The sequence below is a fragment of the Chaetodon auriga genome, chromosome 5 (assembly GCF_051107435.1).
Source record: "Chaetodon auriga isolate fChaAug3 chromosome 5, fChaAug3.hap1, whole genome shotgun sequence".
Taxonomy (NCBI): Eukaryota; Metazoa; Chordata; class Actinopteri; order Chaetodontiformes; family Chaetodontidae; genus Chaetodon; species Chaetodon auriga.
In genome coordinates, this window is record NC_135078.1 from 6420247 (window position 1) to 6444321 (window position 24075).

Sequence of the window (24075 nt, forward strand, 5' to 3'; positions counted from 1 at the left end):
CATGCCTAAGGGGAGCCTGGTCAGCCCACACCGATCAGAGCAATCAGATAAAAACTAACAGCCGGATTTAGATTTACATGAAGATAGTGTTCATTATCTACAGCAGAATACACACACGACTCATTAGGGCTGTGAGGGCCCACACTGGGCTGATTGCTTTAGGTGACAAAACTTTCACCCTGTGAGAACACACTTTTTGATTTACGTCCACGTGACAGTGCTGAAATTCCTCGCAGAGAGAAATACCAGCTATTAGTGACCATTTTATGGACGACCACGAGACGCGTTATCATTATCTTAGTAAAAGATTTTGCACAGCTACCTAAATGTGCAGCTCAGAAACTTCTGAAAACAAACACATAAAAGTGGGGTCACTTAAATTGCCCCCCAACTCAATCCAAGTCTGCTCACACACACACACACACACACACACACACACACACACACAAAAAAAAAAAAAAAAAAAAAAAAAACCACTGACAGAGAAAAGCGAAAAGACAACTTACCGCCCGCGATCACTTGGTCTCACAAGGGCTCGAAATTCGTTCTCACTTAAAAGCGTTTGCAAAATGAAAATTAGTGAGGTGAAATCTCACAAAAGTACTTCGCATCTTAAATGGACTCGAGAGGTAAAAATGCGCCTACAATACCATTTTCACTTGAAAAAAAAAAAAAGTCGCATGCACAGAAGGGGAGAGAGAGGAAAAAGTTACAGCGCGGTGACAACAATGAGTTCAAGCTGCTGCCTGATCAATGGCAACGAGAGAGAGAGAGAGAGAGACTGATGAGAGAGAGAGAGAGAGGAGGGAGGTTGAATGTTTTGGAGGGGTTAAAGTCCTCAGTAAATTATGGAGTGGAGTCCTGCCAGCTCGAGGGGGGGTGACGTCACACAATGGGAACTTGGGGGTTAAAAGTGCCCTTTGAGATGCTGAGTTTAACTGTGTGTGTGAGGTCATGCGATTAAAGCTCGTGTTGTACTGAAAGTTCAGTCAGAAACTTGAACGTCAAAGAGTGGATTATCGTTAGATTCCTGTGATGTCATGAGCGGGTTTTAAACCAGATGCTGTGACATCATGAGGGGATGGAGGCCCTGCTCCTCTTTGAAGGTCCGTTCAAAGGGGAGCAGTGGCCCCAGCTGACAGACTTCAGGTATCTCAGTTGCCTGTTCTCAGCTGAGGGTTAGTCGTATGATCACACCACCCGCATCCTCTGGAAAAGGAGCTCTGTAACGAAAGGTTTGCTATCCACCATACCTCCACTTCTGTAAGCATACTTACATAGAAGTTTAAACAGATTTTGAGGCTACACTTATTGATTATTCATAAATAAATAAATTTAAATAACTGTAAATAGAAATGTACATGGAGATATTTGTGTGTGTGTGTGTGTGTGTGTGTGTATATATATATATTTCACTTCACAGTAAAAACCACATTCAATAATCAGTGTTATCACTCAGTCGTAACACATCAAATCTTTATTCTTACACCATTATAACACTCCATTGGAGGCTGTTTTAACAAACACACACAAAATGCAAACCTTCAACATTTCCTCTGAGGTACCTGGCCATGATATCATAATACAGAGTTGAATATATTCTTTTTCAGTTCAGTTGTTCAACAGGTCTTAAGATGCACATTGTACAGTTTCCCTGACTGTAACTGTACTGAGGAAATATTTGTGGATAATTTGGACACAGTGTTTAGCACCAAATTGACGGTATCAAACATCTTTTCAGCCATGTGTTTCTGTATGCTGTGAACATAAACTGACGAGGAAATCACCAACATTGTTTTGTTATTATCTGGTTAAATAAAAAGCTTTCTTAGAGTTAAAGCGTGTCAGAATTTAATGACAGTATACAGAAATGGAAATGTTGCACACATAATATTACTTGAGCAACTGGATCCTTTCCTTGTTGAATAAATAATAATTCAAGTTGAATAAAACAGGTGAACATGTACCTGAAAAATTCCCAGAAACCTCAGTTGTAATAAATAGCTCAAACAGCTTCAGTAACTCTGAATCCATCTTACCTGCATCAAAAGGAAATGTTAGTACGAGCAGATGTGAAAGTGCATGATTGAGGACGGCTCCAGTGTCACATTCTCACGTCAGTGTGCTGACTCCAGTGCTGCAGACGAAACCATCCAATCATTGCAACGAGGAAAAGAGGAGCACAAGAACAGAACAAACAGGAAAGCAAACAGAAGAACGGCAGAAAAGGAATCAGAGAAATTGGACAGGAGAAGAAGACGGAGGATAAGAAATACAGCGATACCCATTTTCATTGGTAGGCTGCACTGAGGACTTGTTCCTAAGGATCAGAGAGAAGTAACGTGGGACCGTGTTGTACAACATTTAGGAGCATGTTTGGTGAAACAAAAGCAAAGGCTGTCACAGCAGATCCACCTGATCGACTGCCACTAGTTTCTTGACTCAGCGTAGAGTCCTACTGTACTGTAAGACAAAGCTAAAGTTTTATCTTGCAGAGGCCCCTTAACATGGGAAAACACTGACTTTCTGTCATTCTTGACAGCTCACACTATCATAATGGATTATTTTGGGGGCATTATTTTGATTAACTATTTATTCAATATTCTTGCTTGGAGTGTGGAAAACGGTCACCAGCACACACATTTGATGTGGTTACTTCAACAGAGGTTTCTATGTGCAATGGTCCATTCTCAACTGCTACAAGGAGCCTCCAATATTTGTAGGTAAATCCTCAAATGCATATACACAGGGAATGTGCCAACTCCCCTTCCCCCACCAGATCACCCCTCAGTCTCATGGTGGTTTGGTCCGGTAGTCACAGAGCAGCAGTCTTTATGTCCGCACCTGGAACTTGCCAGCCTTCGTCATGTACTTGATGCCTTTGAAAGGTTTATACTTCTCACCGTACATGTCCAGTCGATTCACCTTCAGCCCTGTTGAAGGACAAGAATGCCAATCATTTCTCAAACACACAGTCTGATGTGCACTTGGCTGGTGTGACTGGACCACAACAAATGCCAGCACCAACACCAAAACAAATGGGGAATGGGGGTGGCTCAAGGTAGGGATGTACAACAACTGCAGAGATGGTTTTTAAAGATCGCAAGCTGTGTGTTTTTAGGAAAATCAAATGCTTAGCACTGTGACTCCATTACAAAAACGGAAAACTACACTTACAGCATTAAATGCATGCTAGTTGTATTATCTTGCATGTGTTGAAATTAGAAGCTTTGGCAAATCATTTTAGGAGATAGTGCTTTGTATATTACCTTAAATCCTGCAAAAGATAATCTCATGCAAGCAAATACATCTGCTGACTCAGCCACATCTATAGCTGAAGTTTTACATTTGAGTAACTCATACAATAAGCTCTGTAGATGTGTCATGTGAGAAAGTGCATTTATTGCACTTGGCACCATCTAGTGGCCACTGTGTGTCTGTGCCCACAGGATGGAGCAGGTCAGGTGGTTGTCAGCTGAGCAGACTACATGGTGAAAGCTTCTCTTATGTGTGGGGGCTGAGGACAAATTACTCTCTATTCAAAATGTAAAGCAGAAATGATATTCATTAGTTAATGAAAAAATAGGAATCTAAGTCTGAGGCAGCCTGGTTGTTGTGAGTGAGAGTAAACCAGGTGTTGTTTAACAGACCATCTCATTTATGAAAAACAATCTCCACAAGTAATGACAAAATTCCAGGAATGACACAATCATGACGATGTGATGGTAAGAACATGTGTGTGTACCTGAGATGGCCATCTGTTGGATTTTGAACTGGATGTTGATGGTGGGGTTCTCATCGGGTTTGGATGCCCCAGCCTGCAGGCTCATGGTGCCTTTCAGACTGGGAAGCTTCTGTGGGTTGATCTTACCAACATCCCATGACAACATCTAGCCAAGACAAAAAAAAAATAAAAATAAGATGACAGTATGAGATCACTACCACTTGGAAAATGTGGAAAAAACAATGCAATTGGTGGCATCTCTGATCCTGAGAAGACAGATGTAAATTAAGATAAATTTGAGGCAAATTCCTTGGAACAAAACTGACCTCATGCCATAACTTTGTATTGCAATGCACATGCACACTTCCCTTCTTGCTTCTTTTAGGCATGTAAACACTCGTGGACACACTTTCTAGGTACCTTTGTGACTGGGTCGAAGGTGTACGTTCCCTGGGACGGGTTGAGGTTGGCGTTCAGGACGCCGCGGGGCAGCTGGCTGCTGACTAGAACCGACTCCACGGCCTTGCCCATCGTCTGTTTGGGTCCCAGGGTGAGGTCGAAACGCCCCTGGGAGCTTCCCTCCCGGAAGGTGATGTTGTGCTTGACATACACTGGGATCGCCACCAGGCTGAAGATGAAGCAGGCCAACAAGCAACAGAAGTCAGAGTCACACGAGCGAGCATTTGTGCAAATGTCTTGTGATTCTCTTGTATTTGAATATTAGTGCACTGCTTGAGAGAAAATGCCTCGGACAGAACACACGCAGTATGTATCAGCAACTACCGGATAATAAACACATGGATAATATGCTGAAAGATGTTTCATCCGTAGAAGACACTGACTTCTGAGAGCTGACGTGGTAGGAGAGCAACCGGAAGTTTCCATCAGGGGGGATGAAGGAGAGGATCCGCTCAGCTTCCCAGCGCTTAAACCGAACACACGGGTGGAAGCTGACATCATCCAGCAGCCGAGGATTCTGGGAGACAGAGGATGGTTTGGGGGTTAGGAAAGTACAATGTGAATACTTGTACTGTAAAAATCATTCAAATGATTCTGCTCAAGGCCTCTGTCTTTACAGCTGTTTAAATAATTGTTACTTCTTGTGCAGAGTCAAACCCTTTCCAAAGCATTTTGGCTCAACACTGTTTGATACTCTTTAGATTTTAATGGCGAGTATCTACATATTTACAAATGTTCTACGTGAATCTGATAGCGTGGACCTACAGAGTATTGGTTGAAGTGAAGGAAAAGACGAAACTCACCATAAATGACAGCGTGAGGTCGGGCATGCCAGTCAGTTTTACACAGGCGTCAATAACTCCCTGAATTTCTGCTGTAATGGTGGAGCCTGACCACGAGGGTTGGGGTTGATGGGAGAAAATGATAGAAAGCAAAAACTATACAGATGAACAACAAAACTCATTCTGAAGGCAGAGCGAAGCTGCTGACATCTGATACTTTACTCCGTTGTTCAATATTGTTTATTGGACAAACTCCAACAGTAAACAAAATGATGTAATTAGAGAATTAACAATCAAATTACATTAGAGTGTGCACCGAATGCTATAGTGATAAAAATGTCCATGCCATGCAATGGTCTAATTTATCAGGATCTGTGGCATTTCTCTTTTTTTCCTTTAATAGAAAGAGATTTGCATTTTTCCATCAGTGCTCTGTGAATCTTTACAGGTTCATAACTAACAGAGAGGCTACAGAATGAAGCAATGGCACAGTGAATACCTGATTTATCGATGATAGCATCGATCTCCTCTACCACGTCAAAATAGGCTTCGTTGTTGGTGTATTTGACTCCGGTGCGTCTCCATGGAACCACTGACAGCTGGCCTGTGGGGAGCTGTTCACCAACGTTGGTGCTGCCTGGAATACACACATTAACCAAATGAAAAACAACGAGCACATTTACACAGAGTCCATTCACACAGTGCAGAGAAAGGGCTGACACTGATTCTATCTGTCTTATTTGGTGTATCTGTGACCTCACATAATCATTTTAGCTGAATGGGAGCTCAGCGCTCTGTCTGTGAACAAAGCATGAACGTTAGAGTACTGGGTTTGAGTGGATCTGTTGTCTCATGAAAACAGAGAGTTCATCACATGAACAGCAGTCCATGTTAAACTCTTCCTGCTGAGTGACAACATGTACTCCACTTTGGCCCCCACTTTGGGCAGCCCTGTTCTAAACATTTAGCTGTCCTCTAAATGGTGAACATGTCCAACTCAGTTTGGATTTCACAGATGCTGTGGGCCATGGTTAACATGTGCACGGATTGTACCTGTGATGGTGTTGACCATTGTGCGGAGGATGGTGGGAGGCTTAATGAGCTCTTTGAGGATGTTGGACTCTGTGGCCAGCGGAAAGCCATTGTCCAGCATCTCCTCCAGTAGTTCATAGACCACTACCACATTGTCCTTAATAGCAGCCTCTGTACACACTCCAAAATAGTCCTGAGAACAAAGAACACAAGCAGGGTGTGGGCATTTAAAGTCAACTATGAATCATTTAAAATCAACTAAAAGTGGACTGAAAAATGCGAGGGAGCCCAAACCTGGAACGTGTCGACGACTCTGTGCAGAAACTCAATGACAAACAGCGGCGGCACCTCACTCTGGATGACTGCAACGAAGTAGATGCGATGCCGGAGCACACTGATAAGGTAGTGATGCGGTGTGGGGATCACCGGCGGGACGTTCTCCGGCTCAGTGGCGCGTTCCTGTGCCTCAAAGAAGTAGTCACACACGGAGCGGCTGACCACGCTCTTCCAGTGCTTCTCCAGGAAGATGTCCCCCGAGGCGTTAACTAAGAACAGGCTGTGGATCATTGTGGCTGGAGGCTGAGAGGCTAAAAGAGGATTTTACACATCAGTAAATGATTTGTATGCAGTTATTTAGTCCAACAGACTTGCATGTGAATAAGAGTGTCTGAATGAAGTCTGACAGTCTCTGAACGTTAAAACTGATAACCCAACTCTGTCTGTATCTGATCAAGTGTTAGGAGAAACAATAAATAACTAAACAATGAACAGTAATTCCATGCCCACCATTGAAAGAAGAGCCCATCCTCCTCTCACATGACACATCCTCCCTGCATTAAAGCAAGTCTTAGCTCTGGATAACGCAGCTCATCCAGTGCAGCATTGCATGGCTCTGTGTGCTAAATGTGCGTGTTTACCATACGGACACGATGCAACTACACACTTGATTTGAACAAACCTTTTCACAGCAACACGTGAATAAGTGGCTCCTGTAAACTCATTCAAATGAAGTGTATTGGGTCAATTTAAAAGTGACTGAATCAAACTTCAAATTTAAAGGAGACTGGCGTACCTCTGCACACACAGATGCACGTGACGTTACGTTAGCGTGGTTTTACTTCACAGACCGCCATTAAGTTAACATTAAGTCTTCTTTAATTAGCGTCAACTTGAAGTGTCTGGGAAATATGACACCGGAATATTCATTAAATATGCGACAACGCTATCGAGTTCGGACCGGATGTAACTCACCGCTACAAGAACGCGGACAAATTGCTGCTACGTTACACAAAATTATGACTGACAACAAAGTAACTAGTTGTCTACATAGGAAGGGAGAAGCTGAAGGCCTCCGTCTCCATTCACGATGCTAACCTACATCAGTCCCTCCTCCTGCCTCAGTCTCATGACAGAGGAAAAGCCCCGTCACCCGGTGTAGAGGATGAAAATACATCAACAGAACGATGTTCCTCTGGCTGAAAAATGACAATTTGCCACTCGAGCCATTCAGAAATTGCAACTGACTTACCGAAGACAATTTTTTACGTTTTCCTCTCGCCTTTCACCCTTTTTTCCCAATGAAAGATTACGCAGCCGTCGTTGCTTCCCGTTAGGTGGAGCGGAGCCTGATGCGAGAAAGGATACGTGAGTGCAGCGAACCAATCAGAGTACACTGAGACCGTAAAATCCCGCCTACCCAATAGAGTCATAGGTCAATAATACGGAAGCTGGTGGCTCGTGACTTGGCTGTGGTTGGACCATGGATGGAGAGCGACAGTAAACACCAGTAAAACTGTCCGCTGATTGGTCGTAGGATGTAGCTGGTCTGACATTTTGTTTGCAGTATCAGATTTCATCTTGCGAGTCCTTCTCCATTCAAACAAATAGATCCACGGACACGGTGAGCCCATACGAAAGTTCACTGATGCATTCAGTCATTGCCTTCAGACTTCTCATTTGTCATTTGACAGATTCTTGTTCTCATCTAATTTTACATCTTTCCCCCCAAACAAGGTTACAGTGAAATAGCAGACATGAAGGTTGCACATAATACTATGGAATGCTGATGCTGGAGTCACATTAATTTATGCAAAATAAATAACATCTAAAGATTGTTTTATTTATTTTATTTTTTAGTTACTGCTGTGTAACGATCGCTGCATGTTATTTGACAACAAATAAAGACACAGAAGATGTAACATAGTGCTTATGATCTATTCAATTTCTTAAACTTTTCCCTGCTCAAAACTACAACTACATACAAACCACTATTCTCTTCAAAATGTCGTATGCACAATATATTAAATATATATGAAATTGCAAATTGGGACAAGGCAAATACCTCTCTAATATCCCCTTACCTGTATACACTGTATGTTGCATGTTAACTACTCAACAGCTACCAGTGTTATAACCTTCAAACATGTCTCAGTTGATATAATTCAATAAAGCAGCAAAAGAGCATTAAAGACTGAGCACTATTTGATTTTTAAGGGCTTCAAAACATAATACATGGTGGAATGAACACTGCGTACACAATGAATAAAATGTCAGAGCTCAAGGTGTGCAGCTCACACCCTTTAGATGAAGTTTCAATACGTGCAAACCACGAGGTTATGAGAAGTAATACCTTACATGAAATGCCAGTGGAACAAACCACTAGAATTTCAGATATCAGTTTTGCCAGTCCACAGCCTCTTCCATCGGTTCCAACCACGAAGAGCCTCTTGATGCAGAAAAAGATCAATCTCTGTTGTCTCAGTACACAGTACACTGTGCTGACACTCATGAGCTCAGGTCAGCTTGTAAATCTGCATATAGCTAATATGAAACAAAGATGCCACTTTTATCAGTCAACCAGTCAGCCATTCCCCCTTCTAAATCTTCAGAAGATTCAAAAAGTATGTGTGAACCCATTGTGATGAAGATGCTGAAGCAAGTGCTCTGAGCTGCAGCCTCTTCTGGTGTAACCTGCTCTGTAGGATACTGCTTTTATCACAGACCTGCAAGCCAATCAGTCCATGAGGCAGGAGTTGCAATGGTGCATAATTACAGTGACATTGTGCATTTAATGGAGTCAAGTGAACTTCATTGTGTGCATACACCAAGTGAATAGTTTGGGGATCTCCCTTATTCAGCAGGAGCAAGTGGAAAGTCATTGTGGTCCAAAATGTGCTGCTGTAATCAGACTGACTTCAGTCCGACGATCACCAGCTGCACTGACATCAGTGACTTGATCAGATTGAGCTTTAACATTAGATAAATATGACAAATGTGAGTTTAGAGATATTACATTGAAGGTGAGACCATGTGATTAACAATCTAGCAACACTCAAGGAGGTGCAGTCAGAAGTGGGGTGAGGAGAGAACAATCCCGTTTTCACATGCCATGCTTGTGTCCTATGGGGACATCTAGTGGCCACAAGCAGTCAAGACAAGTCCACAAGTGACTGAACTGATGACTGCAAGTCCACCATCAGTGTTCAAACCACACCCACACACAGTTTGATTAAGCACCTTAGCCAAGACTCTTAAAAAATAATATTTAAGGATTTTTCTTTAAACAGTTTGATTATTGCTTATTCAGTCATGAGTGTTAATGTTATGAAGAATGCTGACCTTTAATCAGGGCCTTTTAAATACGCGTTCACCAACGGGGCAAGTCTTGTCGCTTGTTTTGCAGCACACCACTAACCTGCTGCTATAAGTGAGGTTGTCACAATTTGTCTGGTATCTAATGAGGAAAACAAATCCTTAATCTAAAATATTCAGTTTGTACAAGAAGGTTCACCATTCTGGACAAGGTGCATGGTATTAAGCATAATGAAAGCATCGTCATCCCTTTGGAGATAATCTGGAAGGGGTGGATTTAGATGGCAACTACAACTGAACCGCAGAACTGACTCAGATGAAACTTTAAAAAGCTCAAAGAGAACATGAATGGCTCAACATAATTTATTTTCATTTTATGTTAAAATGTACAGAGTTCTTTGAAAGTACTTGCTAAGAAAGAAAGAAAAAAAAACAGAATAAATGGAAATACATACAGGGACAGAGTCGAGAGTTGAGGCCGCTGAGCGCAAATCAACCTTCACTGTGCCCAGCTGCCACTGCTCTCTTTATTTTGCGCTCTCTCTTAGCATACAACGCAACATGTACAATTACAAAGGATACAAAAAGGGAAGCGATATAAACAGACAGAAATATACTGAGCTCCTTTTTACATGCCTCTTAAATGTAAGGAAGTCATCCTATACACACACAAGAAGTAAAAAAAAAAAGAAAAGAATGCCAAGTGACCTTTAGATATTTGTAGTCCTTTTGTTTAAAATAGCATTAATATACTACACAAAGATAGAAAAACTCTAGAGATGAGATGGAATGGAGAGGTTAAAGGCATCTTAAAGTCACTAAAAGTGAGTGGTAATTTTTTTAAATTTTGAATTTCTTAGTAATTATTACCCAAGAGGCGAGCTAAAAAATATGTATTGTTTTTTTTTTTCCTGAAACAGAAGTGAAAAAAATGACAGTACCAATATCAATGTCAGAGTTTCCTTTTATATTATAGAAAAAACATTTTCTCTACAATAGGTTTTCTAAAGTCAAAAAGAGTCAGCTTGTGTCATAAAAGAAAGCTGCCCAGTCTGATAAAATTCAGAAAGAAACACAACGAAAAATAAGTACAGAACAGAACAATACACACAAATAAGTATGCAATGTCAGGTCTGCAAGAAAATGAAAACTCCTCTTTTGACTTTGAATACTGGTACATGGAGCAACAAGGTCAACCTTTTCACCCCTGCCAGTTGAACGCCATTACCAACAGGACCTCGAACACTTACTCACCTCCGACCCTGCTTTCATATGAGTGTGCCTCTATGTGAGGGCCAAACCATGCACTAGATCAGGCATTTAGGCAAACCTTTTACAAAGGCTAACTGTCTACAGCCATATTTCTAGCCAATAGGAGTGCAGAAATTTGCAGAAAAGAAAAATACAATAAAAAAAAATATACAGAAAAAATACACCATTCAAAAGCGGACTCCTCGACCTCTTTGGGTCACTAACACTTAAGGAGGGGAGGTCAGCTAGAGTTAACTGACTTTCCTTAAAGCAGTTAAATGGAAATCCCACAGTTTGTTCTGCATTCCCTAAACTGCTAAAAAAAGGCTGACATAGTACACCGTCCGTCAGTGGAGTGTGGACAAGAACAGCTGAATGTTGTACTTTCCTGAGCTAGCTACCAATTGGTGACAGCTAGTCAGTATGTGTTTGTGTGTGTGTGCTGGATATTGGGAAGTACCAGAATATTTACATCTAAACGTTTCAGAGTGGCAACAAACTGGAAAATAATGCTACTTGTTTTATTTATGGACATATAATAAGACAGTAACACGCTCCTCTCTTCTGTGTCTTTGCTGTTTTTGGTACAACACCGTCCATCCTGGAAGCCAGAGACTCTAGAAACAACTGAACACCTCAAACACCGTAGGCCCCACTCCTCTGCTTTTCTGGAACTAGGTGAAAAGCTGTCTGTCCGCATGGCCACAGTGATGTTTGGGTATTTCTGAGAGAGCAAGAAGGTGTATCACCATTTCAAAATGCCACACATATAAAGACCAAAGCATATAAGAGGTCGGACTGCACACGAGTATTTCAAAAAACAGAACAAAAAACAAAAAACAAAAAAACCAATGACAACAAAAATAGGATTCAACATTATGCTTAACAAAACAAGAGTCCGCCTACAATGTTTCATTGTCTCTTTTTTCAAGGTAAGGCTTCCCATATCAATTAAAAGATTGTGTGCATGGTTGAGTATATTCAGTTAACCACTGTTTTTTCATTCGCAGTCAGACAAAGCAAGGTACTCCTGTATTGTCTTTCTCTGTGCATCTTCCTCGTCATTCTTGTCCTCCCCTACTCTCCTCCTGCACATCACGAGGAGGAGACTCCTGGGCCTGTGATAAACCACATTACAGAGGACTGTGTAGGCCTGGCCTGAAGCAGCATGATACGGCCGAGGTCCATGTACACAACCCAGCCCGGAATCCTACTGACTTGCTCCCATACACAGCCAGCTGGGAGGGGAGGGGAACGAGCCCAAATCAAAAGGGACAAAATGACTACATAGAAAAACAGGAAACCCAAAGACCCTCTCTGTCTCCAATCACCTACACTCACTTGTGCCTCCGTGGCACTGGAGAGGGTGAACAGGAGTAATGGACATTTAGAGTACAGCGAGTATCAGCTCTGGCCCCATGTCTTCTTTTACAGTTCTTGGCTGCTCATCTGCTCATGTAAGGTGACTGTTTTGGGACACCAGCATAGCTGTGATGGGAGGGGCCAGTGTACATCATGTTGCCATGGTGATTGGGCTGCATAGGCTGCTGCGGGTAACCCTGCCCTCCCATCATGCCCATCTGCATCTGCATGGGGTACTGGGCTGGCTGATTCATGTATGGTGGATTGCCGTGATAACCACTGTTCATCATGGGCTGGGGCATTCGGTAGCCAGCTGACATGGCATTGAGGGGCGTCATGTTCATGGAACTGTATGGTGCTGGCGTAGGCATGAGATTTGGCATCATACCGCGCTGCACCGCCAATGTGCGCGGCGTGCCCTGCATGGTGACAGCCCCTGAGCTGCGGCCATAGAGCTGCTGCTGGTGTGGGGCTGGGGCCAGCTGCTGAGTGGCTTTGGACCGGATGGAAATATGGCCTTTGACTGTAGCCATCTGGCCCTGTAGCCGCTGCGTGTGCGGCGGAGGTCCCAGACCGATGTTGGTGGTGGGCATGTTGCACTGCAACTGCAGGGAACCCAGGTTCATGGAGCCAGAGCTAAGGTTAGGAGGTGGGGTCATAGTGGGCTGGCCTTGTGGGATGGGAGTGTGAGGTGACGGGGCCAGCCCTGGGTTGGAAAGAGAAACACTGGTGGCATAGGAGGTGACAGAGGCTGAATGGGAGTAGGGCATAGGATGGGGGTCCATGATGGTGTTGGTGAGTTGCTGAAGTTTGGCCAGGCTGAAAGTTGCTGAGGGCTGGGGGTAGCCTCCTGTGCCAAAGTCCTGACCCATGCGCTCATACAGGGTGCGGCCCCCTCCTCCACCCCCACTCTCTGGAATCTCCATGATCATGGGTGTGGAGGCGAAGCCATTGCCCATGCTACACTGGGACAGGGCTTGTTGTTGTTGCTGTGGCGGTGGCGGTGGGGCTGACGGTGGAGGCTGAGGGTTGGGGGCTTGTTGCTGCTGTTGAGGAGGCTGCTGAGGAACCTTTTTTTGGGACTGCTGCTGTTGTTGCTGCTGGTTGGTGCTGGGTGGCCTCTCGATCACACCACAGCTCTGAGGAGACTTAATGCCACAGCTTGGGGTGTTGGACGGCGGTGGAGGTGGTGGGGGCTGGGGCACAGCACTGCCTACATTATTGGCACCTGGTCCACTGTTGGGCCCTGGTCCTGTTTGCTGGATCAGGCTACAGCTGCCCATCGCTATTTGGGATCCTCCAGTTCCTGTGGAAGATGTGAGGCTTGGGGCTGGCACAAAGGAGCAGCTGTTAGACTGGGAGGAGGAGGACGGGGTGGCTGAGCTTGAAGAAGACGAGGCTGATGATGAGGAAGCTGTGGACGCTCCTGCAACTACAGCAGCTGACAACCCCCCTCCATTTCCGCCATTCCCCGTTCCATTGCCCCCTCCGCCCATGGTCGAGTCATAGCTGCTGGGGTTGTCGTAGTTCTCTGTAGTGCTCTCTATGCTGCCGAGATCACTGAAGCCGCTGTCCACAACCTGCTGCGAGTGGTCTGACACAGACGGCACATCCATCATTGGCGATGTCTCCATGTTCTGCTGGGAAGGGGCAGACAGAGAACTGGGATGCTCTGGTGTGATCTGGGTGTACCCCCCTCCCGTTCCTCCACCACTGCTTCCTGCTCCAGTGGGCCCAGGCGTTCCTCCCCTCTGCCCTGCTGGTGTTGTGTCCATGATGCTTGAGGGCAACCCTGGACTGTTCACCGACCGCACAGACTGACTGGGCAGGGGTGGCACTGGGGGATTAGGGAGGGGGCTGCTGTGTTGGGAGGCCCCACACTCCTCCACTAAGGCCAGCGCCTCCTCCTCGGCCTCCCCTGTGTGGCTGTAGCTCTGCAGGGTCCGGCAGGCAGCTAGGGTCTCCTCACAGTCCTGGTAGGCCCCGTGGTGTGGCTGGGGTTCAGTCTCTTCGTCCTGGGCTTCTCCCTGTGTCAGGGACTGGACGGCCTGCATAGTCTCCAGGTCCAGCTCATTGGAGTGGTGATGGGGGTGGTGTGGGTGATGGTGGCCAAGCTCCTCTTTGAAGTCAGAGTGCTGGTGAGGGTGGGAGTGTGGATGTGTGTGTTGTGGTTCCATCAACAGCGTGACATCCTTGTCGTCGGGGTGGAGAGGCTGGAGCTCCATGGGCTCAGAAGGAACAGACATGGCCGTAACTGTTTCCACTGCTGCAGCTGCTGCAGCAGACTCCTCCTGCTCTCTGCGCCGCCTCTCCTCCTGCTGTGGGTCGGCAGAGGAGGGCCGACACTTAGCCTCCTGCACCTCCTCCTCAGCCTCCTCCTCCTCCTCCTCCTCTTCTTCCTCCTCCTGCTTGCTGACATAGTCCCGCGCCACGCTGTTCTCCATGTCTAAAAAAGCCTCTCCACCTTGGGGTTCTTCTTTGACTGGAGGAGAGCTTGCACGGGAGGCAGGCTCCTCCTCCTCATCTTCATCGTCATCTTCATCTTCAGAGTCTGGACTTTTTCTCTTCTTACTACCATTGTTGCTGCTGCTGCTTTTGTTCTCCAAGTGTCCGTCACCTTCATCATCTGCATCATGGTCTTCACTGCGCCTGCTTCCTGAACCTGGCGTGACTTCTGGTCGTCTATTGATATTAACAGCACCACTACCCATGCTGCCGTATTCCTCTTCCTCCCTCTCTTCATCGTCATCGTCTTCTTCCCTGTCACCCATATCTGTGTCCTGAGGCCGGGACTGTGGGGCCCGGGGCCCTGAGGTGGAAGAAGAGGAAGAAGGGGACAGCAGGGGGCGAGATGGTGGACGGCTGGGTTTGTCTTCTTCCCAAGCTCTTTCAGTCTCCTCCTCCTCATCCTCTTCCTCTTCTGGCTCAGAGGTGGGAGGTGGTTTGGGGGCAGGCTGGGGTGGCTGCCGCAGGGCGCGGTTCTTGGGCGGTCTCCCTCGCCTCTTTGGCACCTTCTGCTCAACAGGCTTAGGGAGATAGTCATCTTCTTCATCAGAATCTTTCTGTTTGTTGTCTCTGTTAGTGTTGGTTCTGCAGACTCGCTTGCGGTCATCTGTCTGAAGCAGCTGAGGATCTTTGTCCAGCTGCTGCTGCAATAGCCTTTGTCTTTCCTGCTCCTGTCTCTCTGCCTCCTCCTGGGCGCGCTGCAGATACCAGCTCCGTGGTTTGCGGCCAGGCTTCATCTTGATTTTGGGTGGAGGAGGATCCCCACTTTGGGCCTGGTTGTCTGCGGTTGCTTGCTGGTTGGGCCCACCGCTAGGTAGTTTCCCCGGTCCCCTTTTCTTCCAGTGCAGCGGCTTGCGGCTCTTCCCCTTGGGCCAGCCTTTCTTCTTCTTGACTGGGACCTCAGGGTTAGACACTAGGGTCTCTGATGGTGTTGCTGGCAGAGTAGCCACAGGTTTCAGCACAGGTGTCAGCTCTAAGAGGAGGCAAGAAGAAAACCCAGTGTTAGATAAGCGGCACACATGTCTGTGTATACACAAAGCAATAATCCAGCCCTGCAAATTTTGGCATCAAAAGCCTGTGTCTGCTCACCGTCTTCCTCTGAATCCGTGAGGTTGGAGTGTCGGCCCCTTTTGGGTGCTGGGTCAGACAGTCTCAGAGCAGAGCGGGCTGGGGGGTAGCGGTGCAGTGGGTGGCCCAGGGGTGTCTCCTCCTCCAGCCTTGGCATAGGCCTCTCTGAGTCTGAGTCTACAAAGGGCTCGTCCAACACCTCTGTGGTCTCAGAAATGGTCTCTGTCACCACGCTGCTGTGAGGGTGGCTTCGCTGGCGAAAGCGGCGTTTCCTCAGTGGCTTCTAGGTAGAAGCAGGACAGGGAATTAGGTGTGCCTTTGAAAGTTTGTTTAAAATGACAACCACAGACTTAAAAGACACAGTCTGAAATCAATAAGATTATATTTAAGTGCATGTCATGGACACAAATCCAGTTATAAATACAACCGAATGCGAATTCATTTGGATTATTTGAGTTTATGAACATGAATTATTCTTAATTCTGTGATTTTAAACATTATTTCAGTACCAGTAAATCTGAACACTATCAGTTCCTTACCTTGCATTTCAGCCCCATTGCAGGCTTGGTGAGGATGGGTGGGGAGCATGCCCTCCTCTCTTCATCATCTTCATCATCATCCTCCTCCTCTTCTTCACTGCTTTCACTGAAGCAGCTCTTCCTGACAGGTGGAGACTCATTCAACCTGGAAACCACAGGAAGCTGTGCCAGCCCCTCTCCAGGCCCTTCTGTCAGTCTGGGCTTAGGGCCTCTCTTTTTCCTTGGGGGCCGCCCTCTTCGTGTGGGGGTTATGGAGGGGTGCCTGACCATGTCCAATGAGTGAAAAGCTGTGGACTCTGCTTGTCTGTCCAGGGAGAAAAGGGAGGGGGGGCTGCTGGCAGAGCCTGTGTTTTTTCCTCCCTCTGTTCTCTCATCTTCATCATCCTCATCCTCCACTGGGCGGATCTTAGGCGGCCGTCCCACCCGTGTGCTGTCTTTGACCTTGCCCCAAGGCCAGTTTTTGGGTGGGCGCCCCCGTGGTCTGCGTTCTCCGTTAGTTGGGGGAGGGGGTCGTGTTGGTTCTGAGACAGGAGGTGGACAGCGAATGGGAGGGGAAGCTGGAGAGCTTTGGCTAATGGGAAAACCCAGGAAGCCCTTTCTTTCCTCTTCTTCATCTTCCTCCTCCTCCTCGTCCCTCTTCTTCCCTTGGCGCATGTGCCAGGGCATTGGTGCGACCTTGTGACTTGGTTTGATCTATTAAAAAGTAAAATAAAATTTAAAAATTAATTAAAAAAATACAGCAAACTTGAGATCAATCTATCAACACACCTAGAGTAAATATAAATTCAACATTTACCTCCTTGCGGTTGTCCTCCTGTGGTTCCTCATCATCCTCATCCTCATCATCATCTCCATCGGCGTCAGAGACCACAGTGTTGGTTACAATGACGGGAGTCCAGCGGAGACACTCAGGGTCGACCTCTAGCTGCCGTGGCCGGGCCTTGAGACGAGTCATGTGACTAACCACCAGCTTCTCCCTTCGCACCAGTACCAGCCTTACAGAACCACAGCACAGAAAAACAGGAACTTTATAACACTTCATGCATGTTTTTCTACATGTAAGTATAGAGAAATTGGATGAATAGGATCATGTATGTCAGAATATGTACGTGTGCATCCACACCGATGTCCGCTTGCAGAGCCCACATGAAGTGTTGCGTGATGATGTGTTTGGTTACTTGTGTGGAAGTAGATAAACATGCATATGTACATTTACGACACTTTAATGCATACTCGCATTGGGAAGCCTGTTGATGTATGTGTTATACACTAAAGCTTCATAATGTCAACTTTCCGTCAAACTTTACTACTTTTTTCTGGTGATGCCACTGATTTTGTCTTTGTTCATATCACTATGACTCAAAACCATCTTATATATGTCAATACTGCCCGACATTGAGTACATTAGCAACTGGCATAAACACTGCTAATACACTTAGTCAACTGCCTATCATGCTTCCTACTGTCTATTTTGAACAAAGTATTACCAGGGATTCAAACTGAAGTCAATTTATGAAGGCGGCAGCAGGATACCTATCGTGTATTGATGGTCAGTGGAATCTAAATACATTAGGCTCCATCCACATATTATTATATCGACAACGTGAGCCCTTAAAGGACACTTTAAATAGTGGCTTTGTTTACATGCAAGGTGTAACCTGGCTACTAGCCATATTCTGCTTCCTTTGGGTTAAGCTTTACAAGAGCCTTTAATACTTTGTGAGTGAGTACCGTCTGGCAACCAGATCCTCCTTTCCGCTCTGCACTGTAGTACCTTATATAGCATGCTCATGCAGGGGAAATGATGAAAATTATGAGCAAGTACAGCTCACTAAGAATCTTCTTTACCTCACAATGTAACACTATGCAATGTGGAGAACTATGTGGGACTACACTGAACCACTGGAGTGCATCCTTGGCCCATTTAATATGGAACCAAATAATGTGGTGTTCTTGTGGGTGTATGTCAGTCCTGTGTCTGACCTGTCTCCTCGCTGCTCCAGCATGTTGAGGCTGTGCAGGGTGGTGGTGATGTCCTGCGGGCAGATCCCAGTCAATTTGCTAAGTTGACGTATGGTGATCTGCCGGTCACGGACCTCATGGAGACACTCCAGCACCACACTGCGCCAGTAGGCCATGTAAGACAGCCTACCTAGGTCCGACAGAGGCTTCTCTGGAGATCCTGGCTGGCCCTCGCGCTTGGACAATAAGTAGCCTGCAAGGAGGGAGGAAAAAACAAACCAATGATATGGACATCATGAGCCATCAAAGATGTACGCCACAGTATAGTATAGTATAGTTTTCTATTTTTGAAAATTTTGTTTTCAATCAAAAAGGGTATCAACAGATATATTTCCCAGTTATTGGCGTTGTCACTGTGCGTGTGTGTGTAAGGCTAAAGCCCTTACTGAAGTCGATGAGAAAGCGTCCATAGCCCTTGCGCTGGTACTGTGGAAGAATCATGATGCATGATACGTTGTATTTCTGTTGACAGTGCTTCTCCTGGAGAAGAGGGAAAGACACACACACATTCCATCACTGGAAAACAAATCATGGAAACTACATCACAGAGCAGGCCTGTGTGGGTGTGCAGCAGGGTGTTGGTGATGCTGCGTCCGCTCACTAACTGCTGTGTTTTGGCAGGGAGGTGGTATGTTAATGGGAGCACCTGCAACTGCAAACTCCACAGAGGGGCAACGGAGCTCACAGCACCCAGTGTTTATAGGACACAACACGAGCATTTGTATGTTTGTAGGAATGTACCCGCGTGGAGAGATGCCATTGAATTTCAATTCCATTTGATTTAAAAGTATTTTTTTTCTCCACTTTGGTTCATGCAGTTGTTACAGAGGTATGTATTTTTTCAACGTGAAAAGGGCAAGGTACTGGTGGTAGTGTGGACACTGATGATACAAAATTCTAACTAGAAATCCATGATGAAGCTGGGAGCATCTTGGCCATACCTTGGAGAAGTAGCCAACGAGGTGGCAACCTTTGCCGTCATTCTGGGTAAGAACATAGAAAAGGAAGGGCTCCACATCATAGTAGAGGGTCTTGTGGTCCAGGAACAGTTTGGCCAGCAGACACAGGTTCTGACAGTAGATTGTGCTCACGTTCCCATCAACCTGTTGTGGATTAGTGAGAAAACACATCAGTACAACACCACGACACAAAGTATCCTAAATGACTACTGCTCAGTCCCAGAAACACGACTGTCCAGAAGTTCATCTTTAAGCTGCTATTCGAGAGCTGTGGAACAAAGTGAAGGTGAATGGAGAAGAAGTTAGTGTCAGGCAATGATCTCAGCTGTGTCTCTGGAGACCCCAGCAGACAGAGAGGGTGGAGGAGAGAAACAAAGAGCTGTAAAGAGAAAGAGAGGGAGGGAGGCTCAGGCTGGCAGCTCGCCAGCTATCTCTGCTCTCCTCTGAGCGAGGATGGACTGCAGAGCGGGGAAACAGAAGCTGCAGTGGCCATGGCCTGCAGACAGCAATCCACTGAATTAATCTGCTGCTGCGCTATGAGACCCACAAAAACAGCTCCAGAGTTAATTGTTAATTATGAATTCTCCTAAAAACAGTGACTTTCACTGATGTCAGAAACAAAATAATATTGCCAATTAATCACCTTAGGAATATGACCGATCAGCATGCTGTATATTTATAAAGTTGTGATTATGTGGTCACATGATAAATTGCCCGTGGTTAAAAATAAATATTAGTGGGTCCTGGTAATAGTATGGGAGCATGGAATCCATTTTTGACGACTGTGTGTAGACTGAGGTGACTACCAGGGCTATAGTTAGAACATTAGGTACAAATGTGAGGTTCTTTCACAAAGACCGTGGCTCTAACTAGCTGTGGTTTGCCTGCTCAAAGGAGGCCTATCCGTCTCTGTTACAGCGTCATCCACCGTCACTCACATTATTTCATCTTTCTTCTGGTCTTTCTGAACAGCCCCTCACCTCAAACACAGAGACGTCATCCTTCCTGTAGATCTCATTAGCAGGGGGGTGGAACCAGTTGCACTTCTTCATGTGCTGGTAAAGGATGCTGCGACTCTTCATGTAGCGCAGGCAAAACTCACACAAGTAGAGTTTGGGTAGTCTGGAAAGAGAAAGGGAAGTGGAGTGCAATGAAAAATGGAAACATGAAGCATGGTTACAAATAGACTGCTGGAGCTGTAATGAATTTTCCATTAATGGACAATTGACAGAACATTTAGGGGCAACTATTTTGACAATATTTGTTGGCATTTTTTAAGCATTGTATGGTTCTAGTCTCTCAAGCCTTTTCACAGCACAACAGGATTGGTACATTTTAAAGGTCAATAGAGATATTTTTGTTCTGAGGGGGTCAATATTCAAATACCTACTCAAAGCACATTTGGCAAGCAAAATGGTATGTCAGATTGTATTCAACAGTCTCATCAATACACACAGATGATGGAATACAATATACACCATCAGGATATTTGAATCAAATCACCTCACTGGCTAGTAGGTGGTAAAGCAAACAACCTTGTAATTGAGCTCCATTAAGCTGGTGGTGATTTCTATGCCTACAAGCGGAACTGGAAGCTAAGTGCATTATGCTGTTGTGCTTCATTATGGTGCATTAGTTTACCTGCTGTACTCCTGGGGGTAGGGAGACGAATACCATGTCTGGATTTCAAACTTGCCAAATTCGATGACTGATGGACAGCGCATCTGAGGGTCTGGTGGACCCGTCACCCCGACTTTCTGTTTGGATAAGCAACAAAGATGAAGGAAGAAAGGGAAGGAGAGACATGTAAGGTCAGTTCCAGGTTTACTACGAGAGAGATTAGCAGATCATGAGGTAAGTAGATTACACACCAGGGACTACTGGCCGAGGATCTTACACTCTAGTGTGACAGCTAGGGAGAACAATGGGTGTCTAACAAACACATCGGTAATACAGGCAAACCAGGACCCAGGAAAAGATCAAGATTACTTCTGAACTGTCGGAGAGATTAAGCTACCTGCTACTTGGTGATGGAGCTCCAAGTGGAGCTGTGGAAAAGCACTGCCTCAAAATTTCTAAAGACCCGTTTGCACATCCCTGCCTGTCTTTTATGATGATCATGTAGTCTAATCCACTGCTACTCAGCCTAGATAATCACATCGACCCTTTTCACACACCATTAACTCTTACTACTCTGCCTGCATCGAACACTTAAATACTGGTGTGAATATTCCAGTCATTATCTGGGATAGTGTTTTATATGAGTCCCATGACACTGGCCAAGCAAATGGCTCTCGGGTCAATCTACAGCGGCGCTGCATGAAAATGGTCATTAATGTGGCTACTTTACGTCTCCCCTTTAGGGTAACTACACTGAGCTGCTCTGCTCAATGTTCACTCCATCAAACATGTTCTCTGATACCAGCACTAACTTTATGTGCCTTACTGAGACATGGCATGCACTCGATGGTCAATGACCAGCCCCATCCTTTCAAACACGGAGCAGGGTTTGCCGTCACTCACAAGAAGGATGTGAAATTCAAGCAAATTTCCAATGACAACCCTACACGTCTCATTATCCTGGACTGAAGCTGATGTCCTTGAGTTACCCCTCATTATTTCCATCGAGCGTTGATTTAAAACCAAACTTTTGATCCTCACAAAAATCCTTCACTCATCATCTATGATAATGGGTGATTTGGATATATGTGCTGAATCTGGCGGCTGTTTCATGACAAAATTAATTTCTATCTGTCTCTCTCACAGCTCATTGACTTTTCCTCCCACAAACGTGGCTGCCTCCTACAGGCCTCGTCTGAGCCAGTGACTTCATCTTTAACACCTGGGTGTTGTTGACTCTGCTCTTTCTGACCACACTCTCACCACAGCTAAAATCCAGCTCCCCCACGACACCGTGGGTTTACATAAGATGACGTGCAATGACTCCAGCCTCAATCACAGACGCACAAGTCTCTGCCAGGTTCCCCTGCTGATGCTGCCTCACTCCACAATTTTATCTGGCCCCTTCATCAGCGTAACCACTGTCCCATCTCCGTTCATTCCCCACATTTTGAAGCCATTTAATATTTTGTCTGTGTACCTGTAGTGCCAGCTCCTGGATGTGTCTGAACAGTTCGATGTCTTTTTCAGTCAGGTTCTCGTGACCAGGCAGTTTGTCATCTTCATCACGCCAGTCGCTGCCTTCCTGATTGTCTGAGGATGGAAACACAGCCGACATTAATGCCAACCTAGTAAGCAGCTTGTTAGACAGGGTGCCAAGATGTCTACTGATTGATTTTCACAATGGTGCTACTGCCACAGGAGGCGGACATTGAGGCATTTATACACTGTTGACAGTTCTCTTAAAATTAACCCTGATAAACAATATCTTCTTTCTAAAGAATTTTGTTAGTTTACCACAGGGGATGGGAGTGAAACATCACCTGCCCTGTTATTTCTACACCCTTTGCTCTCCTCTTTCCGAAACAATTCAACTGGACTGAGCTCAAAGTTAAGCCTTCAAACCCACAGGACATGAAGTGCTCAGAGAATGTGTCCCACTTCATTTAGGTGGTGTTCACCAGTGAAGGTGAACATGTTACCTGCTTTGCCTGTTTATGCTGCATGTGAGTCTCTCGATACACAAGTAAAGCACAGCATAGACTCTTCTACTGTGCTGTACTTCAAGAATCAGTGTGTAGGATTTAGTGACATCTAGCGATAAGGTCTTGCGGGTCTGCAACCAACTGAATACCCCTTGCCTCATCCCTCCCTTTCCACGTGGGCAGGAGAACCTGTGGTGGCCGCAGAACTCGTGAAAAATGTGAAAGGTGCTCTGTAGTTTGTCCGCTCTGGGCTATTGTAGAAACAGTTTTAAAACAGTTCACATGCTGCAGGCCTCCGATGTCCACTTATTTACTGCAGCCACGTGAGATTTCGAGCACAGCTGCTCTTCATCAGACAAAAGTAACAGTATCCGAGGCTACCTTAGATATGCACAGTGCAGTCACATGACACAATCATGTGAACCAAGTCTCTAATGGACTGACATGGAAAGAGCATACATTGCTTACACAATACATATAGTTTCTAAGCATATACACAGTTTTATGTATAAACACAACACAGTGCATTCACATAGCTTCATATGCATCACTTACATTGACTGCAGTTCCACAGCCATTTATGAAATCCATTTCAAACACGGGAACTTAATTTCAATTTACAATGACATATTCGTAACATACTTAAATTTATAGCAAAATCTAACATCTCACATCAACCAGCTGTTAAACTGCAGACTAAAATTCATCGAGCCATAGCAGTGAAGCGATGTGGTCTAAGCAGACAAACACAGCTAATCCTTACCCCCCCTATCATCTCCTTCTCCTTTGCGATGGGCTTTCTTTCGGATGCGGCACTGCTGAGAGTAATCCACCACTTCCTGCCGTGCCTTACGTCCCTCGGGCGATGGCGTGAAGAACTTTGTGAGGGCGTCGATAAGGCCCTTGGTCTTGTTGTTGAAGCGCAGGCTGCTCTGCGACAGGTCGTCATCGTCCCGCAGCGAAAAGAGCAGCCGGTCATCACCAGGGTAACCCTCACATGACGAGCTGGAGGATGAGTTGGCTGAGGCCGAGCGCTTCCGTCGGCCACGCCCGCCCAGCTTCTTGAAGGGCCGCCCCGGCCTGTGGAAGGAAAAGAGAGGAGTGTAGCAGAGACTGTGTGAGGGGGTAATAAAGCTCGCTGGGTCCAGAGTTCTGCTTATGGGACCACATATGTGC

At 45.6% G+C, this 24075-nt stretch overlaps 2 protein-coding genes across 4 annotated transcripts in view; both read right to left on the reverse strand.

Moving 5' to 3' along the window:
- Positions 1-1448: 1448 nt before the first annotated feature.
- ap3m2 (adaptor related protein complex 3 subunit mu 2) lies at positions 1449-7647 on the reverse strand. The gene is made up of 9 exons (XM_076731377.1): positions 7526-7647; positions 6292-6584; positions 6019-6190; positions 5465-5602; positions 4987-5072; positions 4567-4700; positions 4145-4352; positions 3746-3890; positions 1449-2933 (listed from the first exon to the last, which is right to left on the reverse strand). The coding sequence occupies exons 2-9, from the start codon at positions 6562-6564 to the stop codon at positions 2833-2835; spliced, it is 1257 nt and encodes a 418-aa protein (XP_076587492.1). The 5' UTR covers positions 6565-6584; positions 7526-7647; the 3' UTR covers positions 1449-2832.
- Positions 7648-9935: 2288 nt separating this feature from the next.
- The window catches only part of kat6a (K(lysine) acetyltransferase 6A), a 31135-nt gene continuing 16995 nt past the window's right edge, over positions 9936-24075 (reverse strand). For 2 of the 3 annotated variants that reach the window (XM_076730132.1, XM_076730130.1), the window contains 11 exons: positions 23663-23979; positions 22395-22507; positions 20936-21051; positions 20275-20416; positions 19277-19438; positions 18722-18815; positions 18297-18528; positions 17110-17308; positions 16314-17006; positions 15796-16057; positions 9936-15679 (listed from right to left, as the gene is read on the reverse strand). In XM_076730132.1, coding sequence (XP_076586247.1) covers positions 12285-15679; positions 15796-16057; positions 16314-17006; positions 17110-17308; positions 18297-18528; positions 18722-18815; positions 19277-19438; positions 20275-20416; positions 20936-21051; positions 22395-22507; positions 23663-23979 — 5725 coding nt within the window. In that variant the 3' untranslated portion in view covers positions 9936-12284. The remainder of the gene's footprint in view (positions 15680-15795; positions 16058-16313; positions 17007-17109; positions 17309-18296; positions 18529-18721; positions 18816-19276; positions 19439-20274; positions 20417-20935; positions 21052-22394; positions 22508-23662; positions 23980-24075) is intronic. The other variant, XM_076730131.1, reaches the window with a different exon arrangement.